This window comes from Pan paniscus, chromosome 9 (genome assembly GCF_029289425.2).
Source record: "Pan paniscus chromosome 9, NHGRI_mPanPan1-v2.0_pri, whole genome shotgun sequence".
Taxonomy (NCBI): domain Eukaryota; kingdom Metazoa; phylum Chordata; class Mammalia; order Primates; family Hominidae; genus Pan; species Pan paniscus.
In genome coordinates, this window is record NC_073258.2 from 102,848,638 (window position 1) to 102,873,604 (window position 24,967).

A 24,967-nucleotide genomic window follows, 5' to 3' on the forward strand; every position below is an offset into this window, starting at 1 on the left:
ATCACCTGAGGTCAAGAGTTCAAGACCAGCCTGGCCAATGTGGTAAAACACCGTCTCTACTAAAAATACAAAAATTAGCCGGGCGTGGTGGCGGGCGCCTGTAATCCCAGCTACTCCAGAGGCTGAGGCAGGAGAATGGCTTGAACCTGGGAGGCAGAGGTTGCCGTGAGCCAAGATCACGCCATTGCACTCTAGCCTGGGTGACAAGAGTGAAACTCTGTCTCAAAAAAAAAAAAAAATCCCATCAGGTTTCTTTGATGGAAAATGATAAACCCAATTTAAAATTTATACAGAAATGAAAAGGCAACAGCCTATGCAATCTTGAAGAAAAAGAATAACAAAGTTAGACAACTTATACCATCAGATATCACATCTTTATATAATCCTACAGTAATTAACACAATGTGGCATTTGTGTAAGGACAGTCCAATAAACTGAATAGAAAGAACAAAAACAGTCACTTGGTTTTTTTTTAAGTGCCACAGCAATTCACTGGATTAGAAATAGTCTTACCAATATATAGAGCTGGGTCCACTGAAAAACCACAGGGAAAGAACTAATCTTCAGCTTCGAAAAATTATTTTGACATGGATTATGGACATAAATGCGAGACTATCTTCTTGACTTTGTTTAGGCAGAAATCAAACCTGACACATAAAAAAGAAAGTTGATAAATTCAACTTCATTAAAATTAAGAATTTCTGAGCATTAAAGCTACAGGCAAGCTACAAGCAAAGAGAATGTTCGCAATATGTATATCTGGCAATGGGCTCATATCCATATTATATAAAAACTTCCTAAACATTAGTAAGAAAAAGACTGACAACCCTTCTTCCTCCTAATGGACAAAACACTCAAATAGGCACTTCACTAAAGAAGATATCCAAATGACCCAGCATATTGCAAAGTTGCTCAGCAACATTAACTATCAAGGAAATGCAAACTGAAATCACAATAAAAAATTAATACAAACTCCCTAGAATGGCTAAAATTTTAAAAGACTGGCAATACTATGTGTTGGCAAGGATGTTGAACAATGGGAAATCTCATTCATTGCTGGTTGGGATGTAAACTGATCTTCTTTAGAAAACTTTTTGACAGTATGTAGTAAAGCTAGACATACTTATGCCATGTAACTGAGCAATTCCAATCCTGGATGTATTTCCAACAGAAATGGTGCATAAGTCCATCTAAAGGCATACACAGGAATGTTCATAGCTGCTTTCATAATAACCTCAAAAAGGAAACAGCCCAAAAGGATAAACTGTAGTATAGTCAAGTAACAGACTACTAAACATCAATGAAAGGAATAATCTATCTCTCTCTCCCTCTGTTTCTCTTTTTTGTCTTTGTTCCCCGTTTCTTCTTCTGCTAATGCTGTTAAAAAATAATCAAGGTCAGTTCTTAAGGGCTAGGGGAAAAGGAGAGAAAGCAACGAGATGGAAAAGAACTATCCCTCCATTCTGAAGTCCAAATGCACTGCTATAAGGCAAAAATAAAAACCATAGAAACAGGCCGGGTGCAGTGGCTCAAGCCTGTAATCCCAACACCTTGGGAGGCCGAGGCGGGCGGATCACTCGAGGTCAGGAGTTCGAGATCAGCCTGGCCAACATGGGGAAACCCTGTCTCTACTAAAAATACAAAAACTTAGCCTGTAATCCCAGGTACTCAGGAGGCTGAAGCAGAAGAATCACTTGAATCCAGGAGGCGGAGGTTGCAGTGAGCCGAGATCGCGCCACTGCACTCCAGCCTGAGCAACAGAGCGAGACTCCATCTCAAAAACAAAAAAAAAAAGTAGAAACGAAGATAATTTTCAATAGAAAATAAGAAAAGTGTGTTTTCTATTAAACAGCACTCATACCAGAACAAAAGTGGTCTAAAAAACAAAAATAAATAAACAGCATGTTGTAATGTACTGTGTATGGAAACTTTTTTTTTTTTGGCCTTCAAATGTACATTTTAAGGGAAAAAAAAAAAAACAGATGGTAAAACAGAATAGTTTCCTAAGTAGTCACACAGACATTTGTCTTCCAAAATAGATAAACCTAATTAATTCAGAATAATCTTTTCTTCAGAAACGTTTGAGTCATCAAACGTAGATAACTGTAAATCTGAGGTTATAGCTCTTGAGACTAGAACATTAACCCATGCTGAGTAATTATTATTAAAAGTTAATGTCAACAAGTATCGATTGGCAATTTGTCTCCATCCCCGACCCCTAGTTTCCCTTACCGCCAAGCCCGGGGTTGGGGAGTGGAGTGGCACAAGCTCCTGGGAAAGACAGGCTGACCTCCCTCCCTGCACCCGCGGCGGCAAGGCCGGAACCCCTGGGTCCCTAGAGACGTGTGGCCCCGCCCCCGCAGCGTCGCTCCGACCCGACGGCCGCCGCGTCTCCATGGAAACGGTCCAGGCATCCACCCAGCCGAGAGCACGATGGCTACTGGGGAGCTCGGGGACTTGGGCGGCTACTACTTCAGGTTCTTGCCTCAGAAAACCTTCCAGTCTCTGAGCTCTAAGGAGATCACCAGCCGGCTCCGCCAGTGGTGAGGAACCGAGGCGCAGGGAGAGAAGAGGCCCTTCGTCTTCGCGGCTGTGGAGGCGCGGGCCGGGCGTCGAGGGGCCCGCGCGGGTCGGCGCCATTCTGAGTGAACCCTGAGGCTTCCTGAGTGAACCCCGAACCACCCGGGCAGGGCGGATGCTGTGGGTGGGATCGGTTATCGGCGCGCTCTGAGAGGGTGCCAGCCCCCAGATGATTTCTTTTTCCTCCTCTGCCCCAGGTCCATGCTGGGCAGAATCAAGGCGCAGGCGTTCGGCTTTGACCAGACCTTTCAGTCCTATCGGAAGGATGATTTCGTTATGGTTAGTATGGGGGTCGGAGAGTTCCCTGGGTCTCTGCCGATTTTTAAACTTCCCCCCACGTTGGCATAGATTTTTGTGAACACGCCATTCCTTAGTGACGTCGTTTTCTTGGCGTTTGGGAGTAATAAAAGGTGCAAATGATTTTTTTAAAGGAACTTTTACGTTTCGAATCACTCATCATAAATTTGTTTGTCATTTAGTTCATTCTTTCTCTACTTTCAGCATCTTGTATCTTGCCTCAGGGAACTTTGCAGTTCTGGAAGATCGCGCGCTCTCTAGAAGATTAGTTTCTCCCTTTGTTTATTTTTGTTTCATTTTATTTTGTTTTATTTTATTTACTTATTTTTTGAAACAGGGTCTTTCTCTGTCACCCAGGCTGAATAAAGTGCAGTAGCACCATCTCAGCTCACCGCAGCCTGGACCTCCCGGGCTCAAGCTTCCTGAATAGCTGGGACTACAGGTGCAGGCCACCACGTCCAGCTAATTTTTAAAAAATTTTTTAGAGGCAGAGTCTCACTGTGTTACCCAGGCTAGTCTTGAATCCCCGGGCTCCCAAAGTGCTGGGGATTACAGGCGAGCCACCACCCCCAGCCTCTCTTTTTCAATAGGCACACCTCATTTTAAAATATTTTAAATATTATCACACAGCTTTATCGCTGCTTTATTTACTAGCTCCAAATTACTTTCGATTTTTTTCTCAACATCACACCCACTCTGAGAACTGGGCTTCAGGCTCTACCGGCAGTTCCAAATGAGGAATTCCCCCAAGAAAGTTTGAAGCCGTAGCACAGTGATTTGAATAAGTCTTTTGACTACTAGAGGTGACTACTTTGAGAGAGGTAAAACTCACTTGAAAGTTTAAGTTTTGGTGTGTTTATTAAAATTTAGTCCATTATTTTCAATCCTGTTTTTTTTTCTCCTCAATCAAATGGAAAATACTGTTACAGTTTATGAAATTATCTTCATTCTCTGCCATTCATGTCCTTCATGCATTGACTGTAGTTTATAGTTTGGCATAACAAACACTTCCTGAGGGCCTATCATGTGCTAGGAATTCCTTCCAGTGCTGGGGATACGAGGAGGAACAAGACAAGAGCCCAGCTGTCAAAGATTGTACAGGCCTTGGCAAGACTACAATAAATGAAAAAAAAATCTGATTATTTCATATAGTGATAAGGGCAGTAAAGAAAATAGGAGGAAATGGAGAAAGGAGAACATTAGGTGGGATTGTGTCATAGTTCTGGAGGCTAGAAGTCTTAAATCAAGGTGCTGGCAGGCCCATCATTCCTCTGAAACCTGTAGGGGAGAATCCATCCTTGCCTCTTCCTGGCTTCTGGCGGTTGCCACCCTCCCTTGGCGTCCTTTAGTTTGCAACTGCAGCACTTTCTTCTCTTCCTGTCAGTCCCATAGCCTTTTCCCTTCATGTGTCTGCATCTCTTCTTCTTATAGAGACACCAGTCATATTGAATTAAGGGCCCCGCATAACCTCATCTTAATTAATTACATCAGCAACAACGCTAATTCCAACTAAGGTCACTTTGTGATATTTCAGGAAGGATGTAAATTTTGGGGGGGACACTATCAACCCATAACAGAGAGTAAATTGGTTAAATGTCTACCTCCCTTTCCCTAAGATGGTGTTATAGTGCCATTATATTATAATGCTACTGATAATGACATTAATAACATTTCTCAAATACTCATGGTTAGATTATTATGTAGTTTTTTATATTTTTTATTTATACCAGTACTGGCTGTCTATAATTTTTTTTTAAAGATCAGGATTTGAGGACACTGAATTTTAGAATACTGTAAAAATTTTAGTATAATTCATTTATTCAATAAATATTTGTTGAATATTTACTGTGTCCCTCTAGAGGGTATAAAAAGATGAAGAGACCTGATCCCAGCTTACAAGGCATGTATAGTTTGGGGAGCTAGAAATGTTAAGGAAAAAAAAAAGTCTGAGGCAGGGCATGGTGGCTCACAACTGTAATCCCAGCACTTTGGGAGGCTGAGGCAGGAGGATCACTTGAGCCCAGGAGTTTGAGACCAGCCTGGGCAACATAGTGAGATCCTGTGGCTATTTTTAAAAAAATTTTTAATTAGCTGGGTGTGGTGGCACACACCTGTAGTCCTAGCTACTTGTGGGGCTGAGGTGGGAGGATTACTTGAGCTATGATCGCACCACTGCACCGTAGCCTGGGTGACAAAGTAAGACCCTGTCTCAAAAAAAAAAAAATTTCTCTATTACTTTATGAAGTATTTTTCTATAGCAGTAGTGACTCCAGTGTGCGCAGATTCAGCTGTCAGCACTTTTTATATTACATTTATCATTAATCTTTACAACAATCTGCCAGGTTTGGTGTTCTGACTCCCATTTTATAGCTTAAAATTCAGAAAGGTTACATAATTTATGCAAAAACATTCAACAAAGGGCAGAACCCAGGCATTTTGACTCTAGAAACCATGCTGTTTCTACAACAAAAACTCATTACTGAACAGAGGGTATTGTTTAAACTAGAATTCCAGATTTTGAATTTTCCCTTTCAATTTAAAAACAAATTATGTTCCAAAAATGTATTTCTGAGATGATAAATGGATGGAAGGAAACATTTATCTGGCAAACATCTCTTTAGTTCCTAGGTCTATATAGATGAATAGACACAATTAAAGGGAGGGAAATACCAAAAATTGCATTGCAGAGAGAGAGAAGTGATAAAATACATACCTGAGGCATAAGGTACTTTGGTGACACAAAAGAGAAAGTGATCATTTTTGACTGAGGTGGTCAGAAGAGCATTTATAAAAGACAGGACTCTTAAGGCGGGGCCTGAAAGATGAGTAGGAATTCATCAGGTAGATGAAGTGGCAAGGATAATGTTGGAGAGATGGGTGGGATAATATTTTAGAAGACCTTTTGTGCCATGCAAAGAAATTTGGACTTTATCTGGCTAAGAAGGAGAAGTTTTTAAGAAAGACTTTAAATGTTAAAATATTGAGATCACCTTGGCAGAAGTGTGGAGGGTGGGTTGTTAGGACTGAGTCAGGAAGTAATGACACCAAATTGGAAACTGTTGTCCTCTAGACAGTTACATGATGATGTCGAGTACCAGTATGGCCCAGATTTAGGAGAAAGGCTTAAGGAATGGTAAGATATTGAGAGTAAAGGAGAGGGGGACATGTAGGATGACTCCCAAGTTTCTGGCTTGGTTGACTCGAGTGGCTGATGATGTCATTAAATGTGTAGAAAACATGGAAGAATTACAAGGAAAATGAGTTCAGTTTCAGGCATGCTGAATTTGAGGTACATACAAGTGGCAGTATTCTAGATAGTTGAATATAACTTTTAACTTTGAATTTCAAGAAAGCTCTGGGCCCAGTATATAGTGTTGACATCTTCACCATGGGACTGGGAATGATAAGGAGAATTTTCCACATAAACAACTTCAAGGAAGCGCCTTAATTTACAGAGCTTTCCTGGAAGCCTGCGCAACGCTTCTGCTTACATCTCATGACCAGAACTTAGGCATGTGACCAGAATTTAGGCCTCCCACATCTCAGGGAGGCTGGAAATGCAGACTAAGCTAAGCATATTGCTGTCCCAAATAAAAATGGGATTCCTTAAGGAAGAAAGAATTGATATTGGACTAGAAACCATCAGTCTGCCAGATAGATAATATAGTCAAATATATACTTAAATAATTTAGAAATATTGTCTGTCCAGTATGCATGCTGGATGTAAAAATTAAAATAATAAGAAAATTAAAAATAGAGAAACTTATCTTTTTTCCCCTTACACATTTTTATTTATTTATTTGTTTATTTTTAATAGAGACAGAGTCTCACTATGTTGCCCAGGCTGGTCTCAAACTCCCAGGCTCAAGCAATTCTCCTGCCTCAGCCTCCCGAAGTGCTGGGATAACAGGTGTGAGTTATCACACCCAGCCCACTTTCACATTTTATGAAACAAGTTTATTTAACATTTTCACATGCATTTTGACATCAGTATCTTTGTTATTACTGTAACTAGTTTAGGAATCATCTTATATTTTTCCAAAGCACAGTCAGCTTTCCTAAAGTTGAGATACAGAAAATCTCTTCTAATGCCTTACTGGAAATTCCATAACCAGCCAGAAATGCAATTTACATGTATTAGGACATTTTTAAAAAATTCACTTATTAGACATATAATTGTAATCTCAATAATGTAACTTGCATTGCCTTATTTGAGGGTCCCTTATAAAGACTCATTTCCTTTGGTTCTAGGTCAATTCACTGCAGGCCAGTTGACCTGCTGCTCCATTTATAATGACATCTAACATGTAACTGTTAAGTTAATAACCTCCAGGAATAATTACTAAATCTGAATTAAATTTTCTTTTTTTAAGAGATTCTTTCAGAAGGCATAAAATGCATTCAAAACCAATATTAATTGAGGTTAATTCCAGTTTATGTATCTTTTTCAAAATGTACCATTATATAAATTAAAATACTCAGGTGAATATTCTTTTATTTGAAAGACTAAAATGTCGTAAGGCAACTTGCTTTTTGTCTAGAAATAACTTTGGGGAAAATTTGTCTTTTTATAATTAAGCATATATGATACCTTTTTGAAAAAAATGTGTTTACCTTTAATTCTTCACCACTAGAATGTAAATTCCATAAGAACAGGGACTGTGTCTGGCTTGGCATAATGTAGACATTTGTAAATAATCCTCAGCTCACATCTCTTCTCTGTTCTCTTTCTTGTTAAATAGCATTTATTAAATGGTTTTTCATGAAGAGAAATCCCGGGAGTCATCTTCCTTCTCCATTTGTTTCTTCCTCCTAAACAACATTAAATCCATCTACTTCTCTACCTCCCCCCTTGGTATCTCCTTGACTGATGAGGACATCAGCTCTTCCATGATTACAACAGTAACCTTCCTCCTAGCCAGTCTTTTTCCAGCCCTTCAATTCATTCTCCACACTGCAGCCAGAATGAACTTTAAAGAAAAATAGATGACTCTGATAACTCTTTCCTCTGCTTAAAAACCTTCAGTCTGGCCAGGCGCACTGGCTCAAGCCTGTAATCCCAGCACTTTGGGAGCCTGAGGCGGGTGGATCACCTGAGGTCACGAGTTCAAGACCAGCCTGACCAACATGGTGAAACCCTGTCTCTACTAAAAAACACAAAAATTAGGTGGCCATGGTGGCAGGTGCCTGTAATCACAGCTACTCAGGAGGCTGAGGCAGGAGAATCACTTGAACCTGGGAGGTGGAGGTTGCAGTGAGCTGAGATTGCGCCATTGCACTCCAGCCTGGGCGACAGAGTGAAACTCCTTCTCAAAAAAAAATAATTAATAAAAAAATAAAATTTAAAAAAAGGCTGGGCACAGTGGCTCTCACGCCTATAATCCCAGCACTTTGGGAGGCTGAGGTGGACGGATCACCTGAAGTCGGGAGTTCAAGACCAGCCTGACAAACATGGAGAAACCCAATCTCTACTAAAAGTACAAAATTAGCTGGGCATGGTGGTGGGTGCCTATAATCCCAGCTACTTGGGAAGCTGAGGCAGGAGAATCGCTTGAACCCAGGAGGCGGAGGCTGCGGTGAGGCAAGATCATACCATTGCACTCCAGCCTGGGCAACAAGAGCAAAACTCCGTCAAAAAAACAAAACAAAACAAACAAACAAACAAAAACCTTCAGTGTGGCTGGTGTCGTGGCTCATGCCTATAATCCCAGCTCTTTGGGAAGCTAAGGCAAGAGGATCACTTGAAGCCAGGAGTCTGAGACCAGCTTGGGCAACAAAGTGAGACTCTGTCCATATTATAAAATTATAAAAGAAAAATAACTTCAGCGTTTTGCCACTGCCCTTAGATCAAAATACTGATCAAGATCTAGATCGATTTTAGATCAAGATTAAAATTCTTCACTTGACTGCAAGGTCAATTTAACTCCCCAGCCTTATCTGACCATTGCTGCTTCTGGGTCACACCAAACCTCTTCACTTTCCTTGAATGGAATGTATCATCCTTTCTCACCTTACAGCCTTCATACTTACCATTTTCTCTCCCTTAAAAAATGGTAACTCCAGTGGCATACTGGAACCAGTTTAGGGGAGCCTGATTGCTAGACTTTCAGGAATCTTTGTTTGCTGGTTGTTACACTGTTGGCAACTTGAAATCCACCATGGAATCAGGCAAACGCCACAATCAGGGCTTTTTAGGGGAGGAAGAGTGGCCAGTTGTTAAACATTTACCAGTATACCCCTTTGCCCAGCTAACTCCTACTCAACTTTCTGATCTAAACCTAAATGTTCTTTCTATATTAACATTTTTTCCCAATGCCGTTAGATTATGTCTGCCTATTTTGTACTTTGATAGCACCTGTGCTTTTTTGTAGTATACATGGCATGTTACTATCTCCTCTCTTACTATCTGCCTGCCCATGAGGGCAAGCACTGTCCATTGGATTTTAGTATTAGGAAGTCAAAGGTACTATTCATTAAGTGATAGGAGCAGGAACCAGAAAGAGAGGAATGAGAAGTAGATAAGAGAAGTGAGGCTGGGCTCGGTGGTGCATGCCTGTAATCCCAACACTTTGGGAGCCTGAGATGGATGGATCCTGAGGTCAGGAGTTCAAGACCGGCCTGGCCAACATGGCAAAACCCTGTCTCTACTAAAAATACAAAAATTAGCTGGGTGTGTTGGCGCACTTCTGTAGTTCCAGCTACTCGGGAGGCTAAGGCAGGAGAATCTATTGAACCCAGGAGGTGGAGGCTGCAGCGAGCTGAGATCGAACCATTGCACTCCAGCCTGAATGATAGAGCAAGACTTGGTCTCACAAAAAAAAAAAAAAAAAAGTGAGACAGTTTAGATACCTCTCTGAAGAAGGTATTCCTCTCTCAAGAGGGAAAAGTGAGTGATCACTTGAAGGGAATGTTGAAAAAACGAAACTATTTATTGTAACAATTTAAACAACAAAGAATAATTCATAGAAAAAGTCAGTCTTATCCCAATCTACTCCTACTCCCTACCCTCTCAACCCTCCTCTTACCACGAGTCTGTAACCACCACTTCTGAAGCAAGTAGTTTGATATTCTTTTTTTTTTTTTCAAGACAGAGTCTCTCTCTGTCGCCCAGGATGGAGTGCAGTGGTGCGATCTCAGCTCACTGCAACCTCTGCCTCTGGGGTTCAAGCGATTCTCCTGCCTTAGCCTCCTGAGTAGCTGGGATTACAGGCACGTGCCACCACGCCCAGCTAATTTTTGTATTTTTAGTAGAGACAGGGTTTCAACATGTTGGTCAGGTTAGTCTTGAACTCCTGACCTCGTGATCTGCCTGCCTTGGCCTCCCAAAGTGCTGGGATTACAGGTGTGAGTCACTGCACCCGGCCTATGATACATATTCTTACATACTTTTCTTTATGCTCATATAAATGCATAGAAGTTTTATTTTGTTTTATCACATGCGTTACTCTTTTTTTTTTTTTTTTTTTTGAGATGGGGTCTCACTGTGTCACCCGGGCTGGAGTGCAATCGTGCGATCTCAGCTCACTGCAACCTCCACTCCCCTGGGCTTTAGCAGTCCTCCCAACTCAGCCTCCCGAGTAGCTGGGGCCACAGGTGCACACCACTGTGCCCAGCTAATTTTTTGTATTTTTAGTAGAGATGGGGTTTCACCAGGTTGCTCAGGCTGGTCTCGAACTCCTGAGCTCAAGTGATCTGCCTCAGCCTCCCAAAGTGCTGGGACCATAGGCGTGAAGCACCACACCTGGCCATATACATTACTCCTAAACTACCCTTTTTTTTGAGACGGAGTCTCGCTCTGTTGCCCAGGCTGGAGTGCAGTGGCACGATCTTGGCTCACTGCAAGCTCTGCCTCCCGGGTTCATGCCATTCTCCTGCCTCAGCCTCCTGAGTAGCTGGGACTACAGGCGCCTGCCACCACGCCCAGCTAATTTTTTGTATTTTTAGAGACAGAGTTTCACCGTGTTAGCCAGGATGGTCTCGATCTCCTGACCTTGTGATCCGCCCGCCTCGGCCTCCCAAAATACTGGGATTACAGGCATGAGCCACCGCGCCCGGCCCTAAACTACCCTTTTTTAACTGAAAGTATTTATGGTTTTTCCTCAAAATCAATACATACACTGTTCAGGGGATGTTTATTTAGTAAGTGCTATATGTTAGGCCCTGTTCTAAGTCCTGGGAGATAGCAGTGAATAAGAAAAACAGGACCCCTCCTCTTAGGGAGCTTACATTCTATTCTAATACTTTCTTTCCAATAGCTGCATTCTGTCTGATATAGATGGACTATATTTTATTCAACTGTTTTTTTACTGATAGACATTGAAATTGTTTCCAAGTTTTGACACTACAAAGCATACTATATTAAAACAAAAAACTCCTTATACCTAAATCTTATCCACTGGTGGTTTCAGAATCCAAAAGTAGAGTTTGTTGGATGAGATATGCATGTTTTTATTGTTCAAGATAATAGCAAATTACTTTCCCAAAGGGTTATAAAGATTCACACTTCTGCCAGCAGCTTGTGAAAGTGCATGTCTTCTGGTGCTTTCACCAAAAGTTACCAGTCTTTTTAAATCTTGGCAATGTAATGGATAAAAGTGGTATCTTCTGGATTTTATTTTCATTTCTTTCACTGCTCTTGAAATTGAGCATCTTTTCCTAAAGTTTATTGGCTATTTGTGGGGTTTTTTTGTTTGTTTGTTTTTTGGGTTTTTTGTTTGTTTGTTTGTTTGTTTGTTTGTTTGTTTTAAGATAGTCTCACTCTGTTACCCAGGCTGGAGTGCAGTGACACAATCTCAGCTCACTACAACCTCCACCTCCCAGGTTCAAGCAATTCTCATGCCTCAGCCTCCCGGGTAGCTGGAATTACAGGAGTGTGCCACCATGCCCAGCTAATTTTTGTATTTTTTCAGTACAGACGGGGTTCGCCATGTTAGCCAGGCTGATCTTCAACTCCTGGTCTCAAGTGATCCACCCACCTTGGCCTCCCAGAGTCCTGGGATTACAGGCCTGAGCCACTGCACCTAGCCCTATTTTTATTTTTTATATGCCTATTTTTATCCTTTGGTGACATGTGCCACCCTCAAACCTTGTGATGATGTCAGCACATTACCCTTCTGACATGAAAAAAGAAAAATAATTATAAAATAAAAAAGAGCTAGGCTGGGTGCGGTGACTCATGCCTGTAATCCCAGCACTTTGGGAGGCCGAGGCAGTCAGATCACCCAAGGTCAGGAGTTCAAGACTAGCCTAGCCAACATGGTGAAACCCCTTGTCTACTAAAAATACAAAAAATTAGCCGGGCATGGTGGCACACACCTGTAATCCCAGCTACTCAGGAGGCTGAGACAGGAAAATCGCTTGAACCCAGGAGGCAGAGGTTGCAGTAAGCCGAGATCGCACCACTGCACTCCCTCCTGGGCAACAAGAGCGAAACTCCATCTCAAAAAAAAAAAAAAGAAAAAAAAAAACTTTCGTTCCACGCACCGGCAGCTGACTCAAGCTGAAAAGGCAGAAGAAAATTTAGGTTTGTCAGTTTTTCTTACAGTTAGTTTTTTTTTTTAATCACTAGGATGTCAGTTTCTCCGTTTTAACATATGTGTTGCAAATATTTTCTCTCAGTCTATTATTTTTCTTTTATTTATTGCTCTTCACAGACATTATGTTTTCTGGCTGTCTAGCACCTTGTAAACAACCATGCAATTTGGGAGTAACTTTTGGGAAGTCCAAGTGAAACCTCCCAAAATGCAAGGAACTCCCTTGCATCCAGATAGTAAGCGTGGGACCTAGGTTTACAAACAGACTCATCAGTGCAAGACTGGAATTTTGAAGTGAGCAACTTAAGGAAGGAGGCACACACAGAATTCATTTCTTTGGCAAAGGTAGTGGCAGAGACCACTTTCAGGCCAGACAGACCTGGCACAGCAATGGCCTAGGTTAGAAGGGAGTGATGGTGATGTCTACGGCCATACCACCCTGAATGTTGGAAGCTAAGCAGGATTGGGCCTGGTTAGTACTTGATGTTTATGGCCATACTACCCTGAATGTACCTGATATTGAAAGCTAAGTAGGGTTGGGCCTGGTTAGTGCTTGAATAGGAGAAAGGGGTGGTGGTGGCTTCCTCTAGTGCTTGATGGGGCTATCGCTTCTCAGCCTTTTGGCTAAGATCAACTGTAGTGCTTCGTGGGGCTGCAGCAAGGGTGACAGTTTCCTCATGAGGGCAGTTCTGCATATGATTTTGGATTGTTCCTGGGTCCAGCCTTCAGCCTGATGCCCTCCACCTCCAGAACATTTTGTGGACTCCCTGAGATGCTTCTAATAAATTTTCTTCTGCCTTTTCAGCTTGACTCAGCTGCTGGTGCCAAGAACTAAAGCTCTTTTTTATTTTATATATTTTTTTCTTATTTCATGTCAGACTGACAATATGCCGACATCATAACAAGGTTCGAGGATGGCACATCTCACACATACCTGCGAAAACCCAGTCATCATGCTCATAAACTACAAAAGGATCTGGAACTAAAACTCTTACCTGCTTTCTTGTCTTTTGCCATACAGAAAACGTTTCATTTTTAGGAAGTTAGATTTTTTACTTTTTTACATGCCTTTTGGAAAGAATTAAATTGACAGTTACTTTTGGATTTGGATCTAGTATGTGAGTTGTTACTAAGGCAATTCAATAAGCAAGATTGAAGGAAAACAAAGTTTTCAAATATTATATAACCTCCTAATGTTTACTGTATATCATTATTTTCTAAATTAAGTTCCAAAGACATCTGTACTTGGACACACAATGTTCATACTGTTCCAAGTTGAATGTAATAAAACTTCATTTATTTATAAACTCTTTATTACTCAGACATTTTACCAATTTTAAATTGTCCTTTCTATTTGAATTAAAGGAGATTATAGTTATTTTATGTTAATTTTTACTATCATTTATAATAAAATATCTAACTTATTCCCCTCAAATTTGTATTTTAGGCTTTTTTCAAAGACCCAAATGTTATTCCCAATTTGAAGTTACTTTCAGATTCTTCTGGACAATGGATCACATTAGGTAAATAAAATTTTCATCTTTTCAGATACTATTTTACTATTATAACAAAATTTTGCCTCAGGAATTTTCATTATTAAAATATAAATTGTGAATGACTCATCTGTTTGATACATCAAGATCAAGTATGACCAGCTGTGCCAGGCCTGCCCTGCATCTCTTTCCTGGGAGTCTACGGCTACTATCCTGGCTTAACACATAAGAGCAACTTTTCTCTCTTTTTATTCATATAAAAGTATTTATTGTGTATTTTCCATGTACTCTGCTAGATATAGGGACCATTAAGGTAAATAAGAAAACCTGTACTAAATGAACTTGATATGTTAAAATGTGTGTGTGTGTGTGTGTGTATGTACTAATGTGTCAAAGGTGCTACCATAGAAGTGTAGCCAAGGGCCGGGCATGGTGGCTCACGTCTGTAATCCCAGCACTTTGGGAGGCTGAGGCGGGCGGATCACTTGAGTACAGGAGTTCAAGACCAGCCTGGCCAGCATGGTGAAACCCCATCTCTACTAAAAATACAAAAATTAGCCAGGCATGGTGGCGAGTACCTGTAATACTAGCTACTTGGTGGCTGAGGAAGGAGAATTGATTGGACCTGGGAGGTGGAGGGTTGCCGTGAGCTGAGATTGTGTCACTGCCCTCCACCCTGGGTGAGAGAGCAAGACTGCCTCAAAAACTAAAAAAAAATGTAAAAGTGTGGGCAAGAGTGGTCAGTTCTGCCCAGAGGGAAAAGATCAGGAAAGAGTCCACTGATATTGGGATATTTGGGCAAAATCTAAATTGAGATGAGTACATGGGTACATGGATTTTTCACAGAGGAATCAGCCAACCACAGGACTTTTTTTTTTTTTTTTTTGAGACAGTGTCTCACTCTGTCACCCAGGCTGGAGTGCAGTGGTGCCTCCTGGGTTCAAGCAATTCTCATGCCTCAGCCTCCCCAGTAGCTGGGATTACAGTCGTGGGCCCCCACACCTGGCTAATTCCAGGCTAATTTTTGGTTTTTTGCTTACTTGTTTTTTGAGACAGTGCCTCACTGTCACCCAGGCTGGAGTGCAGTGGCGTGATCTCAGCTCACTGCAGCCTTCGTCTCCCAGGTTCAAACGATTCTCCTGCCTCAGCCTCCCAGGTAGCTGGGATTACAGGTGTGTGCCACCACACCCGGCTAATTTTTGTGTTTTCAGTAGAGACGGGGTTTCGCCATGTTGGCCAGGCTGGTCTTGAACTCCTGACTGCAAGTAAATCTGCCAACCTTGGCCTCCCAAAGTGCTGAGATTACAGGCATGAACCACCGTGCTCAGCCTAAAATTTTTTTTTTTTTTTTTTTTTTAAAGTAGTGATAGGGTTTCGCCATGTTGGCCAGGCTGGTCTCGAACTCCTGGCCTCAAGTGATCCACCTGCCTTGGCCTCCCAAAGTGCTGGGATTATGGGTGTGAGCCACCGCGCCCAGCTAGATTATATTTTCATAATGTATTATTTCATAATACATTGAAAGAGCCAGAAATTTTTTTTGAGAAAATTACCCAAACACTTAAACACTTAGTAACACTCACTTAAGTCCCTTCAATAACTCTTGGGACAAGGAAGAAGGCAGAGAGTTAATATAAGACTATTTTGGGGAAAAAAAATGAAAGCTATATTTTAAATTTTAGGTTGAGGTATCTTAGCAACAGAATGAATAAAAGCAACGTTCCATTTAGAAGGAGAATCTGATTGGTGATATGGATTTATACTCAATAAAATGCATTTTAAATTAGATTTTTTTTTGTTTAGGGATGTATTTTGGTAAATTACACAAAAGTAACTTAAAGTATTAGTCAAGAACAAGATTACAAACAGTTCATGATGTTAGACTTAGTAGGTCAGATTTTATTGCTTTTGGCTAAAGACTACTGCAAAATTTATAGAGTGAAAAGCTGGTACAGACTACTTACAAAATTAAACTGAGTGTCTGAGAGAATATATTTACCCAACTCAAAATTTTCAAAAGGAAATAATCAGAGTCATGTATCACAGTGTTTATAAAACATGTTTACAGTAACTTCAGTCAATCTATTTGAAAAAATAAGGCTCACTGAAATAAGTGCTCAACCCTCTCCCCATGTTAGTACATACACAAAATAGCATTAACTTTATACTAATTTTTGAAAAAATCATTCCAAAAAGAGGTTCTCAAATGTCTCATGTGCCTGACTTGATGAATTATAAATACTCTGAAAAATAGGACAGAAGAATAATAACACTATTTCAGAAGCAGAAGTTCTAGTGGAATGTTAGTACTCTTTCACTAGCTCATTTTTATCTCCTTTTACTTTTTCTTTTTCTGCTATATTTCTTTTTCTGAAATACCCCCCTCTTATTTTCCTCTGGGGCCCTTTTAAAGCAAAAGAAGCAGCTTTTTAAAATAGGTGAAGAGACATTCTTTTGGGAAGTGAACCAGTTCTAAAGAAAGTGATGATGGAACCTCCTTCACTGTGCTGCACTCCCTGGAGATTGCCAGTTGTCGGTGCTCTTTTATCCTCTCAGCCAGCCGCCATAGCTCCTATGTTTAGATACACTTTGTCTTTTTTTAATAACATATAATGGATGCTTCCTATGTGCTCAGCTAAGGGCATCATACACATTACCTCCTTTCATTTATGAAACAATGCAAGAAAGGTAGTATTATATATCACTATTTTACAAATGAATAGTCAGAGGCATAAGCTAAGTAATGTGTGCAGTTTTACTCGACTGAGTGAGCACAGGATCCAGAATTGAAGACATTCACCACTTCACTCTCCTGCCTCTGTCACTTCCACGTTGATGGGGTTGCCAGAAAAGTACTAACTTAAGACACCAAATGATAAGGAGGCACCCAGTGTTTTATAATGCTAGTACTAGGGAAAAACTGTATTCTTTCTGTATGTGATCATAGTGATGCATTACTTGTCTTATAAATGCTGGGGACATAATTTAATGAAATTCCTACATAAAAAATAGCATATGTTATGGAGTGAGTTGTGTCCCCACCCCCAAATTCATATGTTTAATCCCTAACCCTTCAATGTGATGGTTTTTGGAGATGGGGCCTTTGGAAAATAAATTAGGTTTAGATGAAGGCACTAGGGTGGGGCCCTCATGATGGGATTAATGCCTTTATAATAAGAAGTAAAAGCACTAGAGCCATCTAAGTACACAGAAAGAAGACAATTTTCTGCAAGCCAAGAAGAGTGCCTTCACCAGCAACTGAATCATCTGGACCTTGACCTTGGACTTTCTAGCCTCTAAAACTTTGAGAAATACATGTCTATTGTTTAAGCCACCCAGACTATGGCATTTTGTTATAGCAGCCCAAGCTGACTAAGATGGATCTTGGTACTGAGAAGTGAGGAGCTGCTGTAACAAATACCTAAGAATGTGGAAGTGGCTTTGGAACTGAATGATGGATGGAAGCTTGAGGTGCATGTATGCGGACACTATGGGCAATTCTGGTGATAGCTCCCAAGGAAATAAGGGATATGTTACTGGAAACTGGGGTAAAGGTGATCTTTGTTATAAAGTGGCAAATAACTTGGATGAACTGTTTTCTATTGTTTTATGGAAGGTAGAACTTATAAGTGATGAAATTGGAGATTTAGCTGATGAGATTTCTAAGCAAAGTCTTAAAGTAATGTCTTGCTTATAGTAAAGTATGAAAGAAGAGAGATGAATTGCAGAAGGAATTGTTAACCAAAAATGAACAAACATTTGAAGATTTGGAAAGTTTTCAACCTATCCTTATTGTAAAAAATGAGAAAGTTTGTTCTGAAGAGAACACTGTTCAGAACACTAAACAGCCATTTGATAAAGAGATCATGGGTATGACTTATGGACTTAATGAGCCATTTCAACAGAAGTCAGGAATAGAGAAGGAATTATATCAGCAGCAAAGACTCTGCTAGTTTGAACAATGAGATGAGATGAAGGAAGGCTGTTGGCCTTCTTAGATCCTGCAAGACTGGACCATAGAGCTATTGGGCTGTGAACATGCGCTATTCTTCAAGAAAAGGTTAGAAAGACCCCGAAGCAATTCAGAGATCTTCAGGGCCATCAGGGCCACTGCCTCCATTTCAACAGGCCAGATGGCCTCCAACCAAAGCCTTGGAGGCAGGGCCACCCTGCAGAGCATACGGGCTAAATTGGCCCTGTGGAACCTTGGAGATTGAGCCACCCAGAACCTTCAGGGCTCTGCCGCCACCAGGGTAGAAGCAAGACTGCCACCTCAGTGGGTCCAGAGGCAGAGTATCAAACCAAAGAAGATTATCCTTGAGCATTTAAGATCTAAAGGAATTTGACTTTCTACGTTAAGGGCTTGCTTGACACCTGTCACCCCTTTCTTATTTCCTGTTTCTCCCTTTTGGAATGGAAATGACTAGCCTATGTCTGTCCCACCTATGTATTTTGGAAACACATACCTTGTCCTTCTTCACAGGTTTACAGCTGGAGAGGAATTTTGCCTTAGCATGAATCATACCTCAAGTCTACCCATATCCAATTTTTATGATATTTAGAAGAAACTTTGGACTTTAGAGTTGATACTGGAATGAGTGAAAATTTTGGGAGCAGGTCAAGGTGGCTAACCCCTGTAATCCCAACACTTTGAGAGGCCAAGGTGGGAGGATCACTTGAGCCAAGGCATTTGAGACTAGCCTGGGCAATGCAGCAGACCCTATCTCTACAAAAAATTATCTGGCTGTGGTGGCACACACCTGTAGTCCCAGCTATTCAGAAGGCTGAGGCAGAAGAATCACTTGAGCCCAGGAAGTTGAGGCCACAATGAGCCATGATCACATCACCACACTGCAGCCTGGGTGACAGAGTGAGACCTTGTCGAAGAAAAAAAGAAAAAAAAAGTTTGTGGGGCTGTTGGAATGGAATGAGTGTATTTTGCATGTGAGAAGAACATGAATTTGGGATCCTAGTGGTTACATGTTATAGACTCAATGACTGAACTATGCCTTTCTTAATTCATATTTTGAAGTCCCATGACCATCCCTCCTTCTACCTCATTGAAACCCAATTATTTCCCAAAGGCCCCATCTCCAACTACCATCACTTTGAGGGTTAGAGCTTCAATATATGAATATTTGGCCATACAGTTCAGTCCATAGAAAATGCTATTTTTTATGTCTCAATATATGAATTTTGAAGGGATAGAATTCAGTCCACAGCAAATGCTATTTTCATATCTCTTATTAAGTGGTTTGAACTTAATCATATTTTTTCACCATCCAAACCCTCCTTCCACTCCCCAAATCAGAGTTAGGGTAGGCTAATTAAAATGGCATGCCCGATGTCAGTCCCTCCTCCTGTGTCCACTGACCAATCTTCAGAAACTATCGGGCTCTACACTGGTCTTGTTTTTTTGGTCTTTCAACATCACCTAGAACTCCTCTTATCATTTCCTATGGTCTCCTTTTTTCTTTATCTAATCCCTCAGAGGATCTTACCTCTAAACAAAGGAAGCTTCTTAGCAGCATAGCTTTTGCAATTACTGAGGCATACACAGTTCCTGGCTCCAGGCATCCTTCATGCCTCCACATGAGCCCAGCTCAGGACATAGAATAACAGGTCCTAGCATGACTCTCAAGTGGACAGCCAAAAGAGCTAGTGTAAACATTCACCAGCATTACTTACTCTTCTTAAGCACAAGCTACTTCTCAGGTCAGAGATCCAGCAAATGTATCTAGGGTAGGGATACACCGAGGGCCACCACACCTAGGTCTACAATCTTAGAGCTCTGAACAAAAGAACACCACCCCTCTTCTATCAGAATGAGAGTGTGTTTATATGTGTCTACATAGAGACTGATTCAGTGATCGATGGAGGTAATAATAAAAATATTCATTTTAATCTTTATGACTTTCTGTAATTTAATGGGACCTCTAGTAGCAGAAAATCCATTCCTGAATGATAAATTCAGGAAATAAGTGTGGGATAGGGAATGGAGGATGGGGCAAAACTAAGTCTACAAGAGAAAAATAGACGAAATGCCGTTATTTCAGTTTTCTGTAATTCTGAATTTGTGATAATTTGATTAGGGCCTGATTTGAAATTTACCTTCACTTAGAAACCGTCTTTTATAGTAAATACTATAAATGAGATCCCAAGGGAGAAATTTTTTGTTTGTTTGTTTGTTTGAGATGGAGTCTCATTTGGTCACCCAGGCTGGAGTGCAGTGGCGTCATCTCGCCTTACTGCAAACTCCACTTCCCAGCCTCCCAAATAGCTGGGATTACAGGAGCCTGCCACCACCTGCAGCTAATTTTTCTATTTTTAGTAGAGATGGGGTTTCACCATGTTAGCCAGGCTGGTCTCGAACTCCTGGCCTGGCTGGTCTCAAACTCCTGACCTCAAGTGATCCACCTGCCTCGGCTGTCCATAGTGCTGGAATTACAGGCGTGACCCACCACACCAGCTAAGAAATTTTTAAATGAAGAGAAAATGTTTTCAAGATACACTCAAGGACTTTACAAATGCTCATCAATTAAAATTTTTGTGGCCAGGCGCGGTTGCTCATGCCTGTAATTCCAGCACTTTGGGAAGCCGAGGCGGGTGGATCACCTAAGGTCGAGAGTTCAAGACCAGCCTGACCAACATGGAGAAACCCCATCTCTACTAAAAAATACAAAATTAGCCAGGCATGGTGGCGCATGCCTGTAATCCCAGATACTCAGGAGGCTGAGGCAGGAGAATCGCTTGAACCAGGGAGGCAGGGGTTGTGGTGAGCTGAGATCACGCCATTGCACTCTAGCATGGGAAACAAGAGCAAAACTCCATCTCAAAGAAAAAAAAAAAAGGGAGTTATAAAGCGTTAAGCATAATAGGAATAAAAAATCATACGAAGCAATTACTATGCTTTTATAGGCAATTCTGATAATATATGCATTAAGAATCCTCTACTACATTTTTTAAAAATGTATTTCATTTTTAAGTATCCCTAATTTATATTCATCTAGTCCAGAAATGGTGAGATTTTGTTATAAACTTTTTTTTTTTTTTTTGAGACGCAGCCTAGGCTGGGGTGCAGTGTCGCAATCTTGGCTCACTGCAACCTCTGCCCACCAGGTTCAAGCAGTTCTCCTGCCTCAGCCTCCCTAGTAGCTGGGATTACAGGTGTGTGCTACCACGCCTGGCTAATTTTTGTATTTTTAGTAGAGACGAGGTTTCGCCATGTTGGCCAGGCTAGTCTCGAACTCCTGACCTCAAGTGATCTGCCCTCCTTTGCTTCCAAAAGTGCTGGGATTACAGGCATGAGCCACCATGCCTGACCTTGTTATAAACTCTTAATGATTAACAGAAATGAAGAAGCTACAAAATAAGAATTTAACAAAATTCATAAACTAATATATATTTTAAATATATCAAAAATGTCATATTTGTTAACTTCTTAGAATTTCTGCATAGCGATTTATTTTGGAAATAGTTGAGAATACTAAATTAATTTTTCTATCTCCATTCTTTATAAAATATCTTTTTTCAGGAACCGAAGTGAAAAAAATTGAAGCTATAAATGTTCCTTGCACACAGCTTTCAATGTCATTTTTTCATCGGTTATATGATGAAGATATTGTACGAGACAGTGGACATATTGTTAAATGTTTAGATTCTTTTTGTGATCCATTTCTCATTTCTGATGAGTTACGAAGAGTAAGTACAGAATTTTAAAATTTCGCAGTGGAATTTTATTTCAGGAAATGCAAAAATGGCAAAAACTTTGCCTGCTTAAAGCATAAAATACCTTGTCATAAAATACCACCTATTTATAAGTAATGATCAGTAATAATCCTAACATTGGTAGATTTCTACTTAGATGGCACTTTAACCGTCAACTTAATTATTTGTGTATTTTAGTAATTCTCAAATAGGTGCTACTAACATCTGATGGGTAGAGATGCTGCGAAACGTCATATAACTCACAGGACAGTCACAACAAAGTTATCTGGCTCAAAATATCTGTAGTGCTGAAGCAGGGAAGTCCTGGCCTATTTAATAAGGCCATTTTTGCTCAATGTGGGCCTTTTAACTTATGAAATGAATATTAAAAACATCCCGGAGCTGGGCACAGTAGCTCTCACTTGTAATTCCAGCACTTTGGGAGGCTGAGGCAGGTGGATGGTTTGAGCCCAGGAGTTCAAGACCAGCCTGGGCAACATAGCAAAACCCTGTCCACAAAAACTACGAAAGTTAGCCAAGGCTGGTGGCTCACACCTGTATTCCCAGCTGCCCGGAAGGCTGAAGTCCCAGCTGCTCGGAAGGCTGAAGTGAGAAGATTGCTTGAGTCTGGGAAGTCAAGGCTGCAATGAGCTGTGATCATGCCACTGCACTCCAACCTGGGCAACAGAGCAAGACCTTGTCTCAAAAATAAACTTAGATAAATGAATAAAAACATCCCAGGAGTAAAAGAATCTTTTTATCTCATTGCTAATATCAACAAAGCCATTGGATTAACTAAATTCAATTTTGTTTCAGTGAAAAGTACACTGAACTTGGAATTAAATTATATAGATTATTTACCTGATTCCTGATTTATTATTTAGAAGATAATAATCTTAGGCAAATTTCTCAATCTTTTGAGCCTCAAGATCTTATCTATACAACATGAAGATGAAAGTGCCCATTCTACCTTCTTCCTAAAATCATTGAGAAAATTAATTGAAGCATTTACATGTACCTTTTAGAAATATCAAATGCTGTTAAAATGAAATGTCAGCTTGGACAACAGAGCAAGACCCCCATCTCTACAAAAATATGAAGAAATAAGCCAGGTGCAGTGGAGCGCACCTGTGGTTCCAGCTACTTGGGAAGCTGAGGTGGGAGGATTGCTTGAGCCCAAGAGTTTGAGGCTGCTGTGAGCTATGATTGTGCCACTGCACCCCAGTCTGGGCAACAGAGTGAGACCTTGTCTCTAAAAAACATAAAAAACAAATGTATTATTGATATTGTCATCGTTACAATTATTGAGAGTATTAAAGTAGTTAAAAATGAGGGCTTTCATGTCAAATAGCCATATGTTCAAATCCAGTCTTTGTCACTTAGTAACTGATCCTTAACTTCTCTAAGCTTCAGTTTCTTCATCTATAAAGTAGGCATAATGTGAGAATTATATGAGATAATGCACTTACTCTGCTTAGCACAATGGCTGGAGCTTAGTAAGTTTTCCAAAATATTAACAACTACTATTAATTACTACTGTTATTATTATCCTCAATTAAGAGAGAAGGGAGATGTACAAGTCTGATGTATTACAAATCCAGATAGCAGTTAACTAGGGAAGCTACTGATCCATCATTCCGGACACAGGAATCTTGTCTGTAGGAGAAAGGGAGGTATCCAACCAGTCTACACTAAGACAATACCTAAAAGCACTCATTAACTTAGTTAAAGAAGAAAATAAAATTAACTTACTGAGAATACCCAAATACGCACAATTGAATGAGACTACATATAGTTTGCTCTTAGGTAAATGAAGTATATCTAACATGAGATAACATAAATAATATACATGGCTGGGCGTGGTGGCTTACTCCTGTAATCCCAGCACTTTGGGAAGCCAAGGTGGGCAGATCACCTGAGGTCAGGAGTTCGAGACCAGTCTAGCCAATATGGCAAAACCCTGTCTCTACTAAAAACACAAAAATTAGCCAGGTGTGGTGGTGGGTGCCTGTAATCTCAGCTACTTGGGAGGCTGAGGCACAAGAATTCCTTGAACCCGGGAGGCAGAGATTGCAGTGAGCCGAGATCACACCACTGCACTCCAGCCTAGGTGAAAGAGCAAGATTTCGTCTCAAAAGAATAAATTAAACAAAACAAAACAAAAAATACTATGCAGTAGGGATCTCATATTAATTTCTACTTCTCCTTACCAAGGATTGGAAATTACTAATTAGGAAATGTTTGGTCTGGGTTTCCCTCCTTTTGGATACTACTGTCAACTCTTCTCTCTCACACTTCTTCTCTGGCATAAGGGTCTAAAGACCCTTACCTCTAATTTTAGATAATTCACTGTCACTTCTACAGAAAGAGCATCATCAGTGGACTTTTTTTTAAAAAAGGAAGTATTAGTTTTCCAACAGAATACTCTGCAAAACTGCTTGCTGTCTGTCTTATTTATTGCCATGAATAGCACCTCTATTCATGAAATGCTGGAGCTCAGTGTTTTTCTACTAGTTGCCTGTATGGCTTGCTCTTGGGTTCATTGCTACTCTGTGGCAATAGGGAGGAAAGGCTTTTAACTTGGTTGCTTTCTGGCTGATAAAAAATAAAACTAACATCCAGCTTCAGCCTGAACTAAAAAGGGTCCCCCATTGTGCAGCACTACAGATTGTATTGGCTCACTGTAATGTAGTAAGTACTAATAACCACTTTCCTGACTGTGGCTCAGAAGTGTGACCTCTGTCTAAGAGCTACATAGCTGAAGAGATCTGTATGTGAATGGAGAGGGAGAAAAGCCATAGAATATTATGTTTTCACGTTCATTCCAAAAAATTTTTAAAAATTATTATATTTTTTAAAATTACACAGCCTAGCTGGGCATGGTGGCTCATGCTTGTAATCTCAGCACTTTGGGAGGCAGAGGCGGGTGGATCACTTGAGACCAGGAGTATAAGACTAGCCTGGCCAACATGGTGAAAACCCGACTCTATTAAAAATACAAAAATTAGCCAGGCATGGTGGCATGCGCCTGTAATCCCAGCTACTAGGGAGGCTGAGGCAGGAGAATCGCTTGAACCCAGGAGGCGGAGGTTGCAATAAGCTGAGATTGCGCCACTGCACTCCAGCCTGGGTGACAGAACGAGACTCCATCTAAAAACAGAAAAAAAATTAGCTGTTCATGGTGGCGTGTACCTGTAGTCTCAGCTACTTGGAAGGCGGAGGTGGGAGGATTGCCTGAACTCAGGAAGTTGAAGCTGCAGTGAGCCAAGATGGCACCATCGCACTCCAGCCTGAGTAACAGAGTGGGACCCTGTCTCCTCCACCCCCCCAAAATTGCACAGCCTAATCAGTTCAATATAT

General features: G+C 40.8%; 1 protein-coding gene, 1 non-coding gene and 1 pseudogene across 3 annotated transcripts in view; 2 read left to right on the forward strand and 1 right to left on the reverse strand.

The window, feature by feature from the left end:
* Positions 1 to 1,964: 1,964 nt before the first annotated feature.
* The window catches only part of CFAP300 (cilia and flagella associated protein 300), a 37,508-nt gene continuing 14,505 nt past the window's right edge, over positions 1,965 to 24,967 (forward strand). Inside the window, exons 1-4 of one of the 2 annotated variants that reach the window (XM_003828389.6) lie at positions 1,966 to 2,543; positions 2,778 to 2,859; positions 13,858 to 13,933; positions 21,435 to 21,601. In XM_003828389.6, the coding sequence (XP_003828437.1) occupies positions 2,434 to 2,543; positions 2,778 to 2,859; positions 13,858 to 13,933; positions 21,435 to 21,601 (435 nt within the window). In that variant the 5' untranslated portion in view covers positions 1,966 to 2,433. Of the gene's footprint in view, positions 2,544 to 2,777; positions 2,860 to 13,857; positions 13,934 to 21,434; positions 21,602 to 24,967 lie in introns of both variants that reach the window. The other variant, XM_063608764.1, reaches the window with a different exon arrangement.
* On the forward strand, positions 11,906 to 11,996 carry LOC112441323 (small nucleolar RNA U13; annotated as a pseudogene).
* LOC112441309 (small nucleolar RNA U13) lies at positions 13,283 to 13,386 on the reverse strand. Its single transcript, XR_003029244.1, has one exon. It is a non-coding gene; the product is annotated as a small nucleolar RNA U13 (small nucleolar RNA).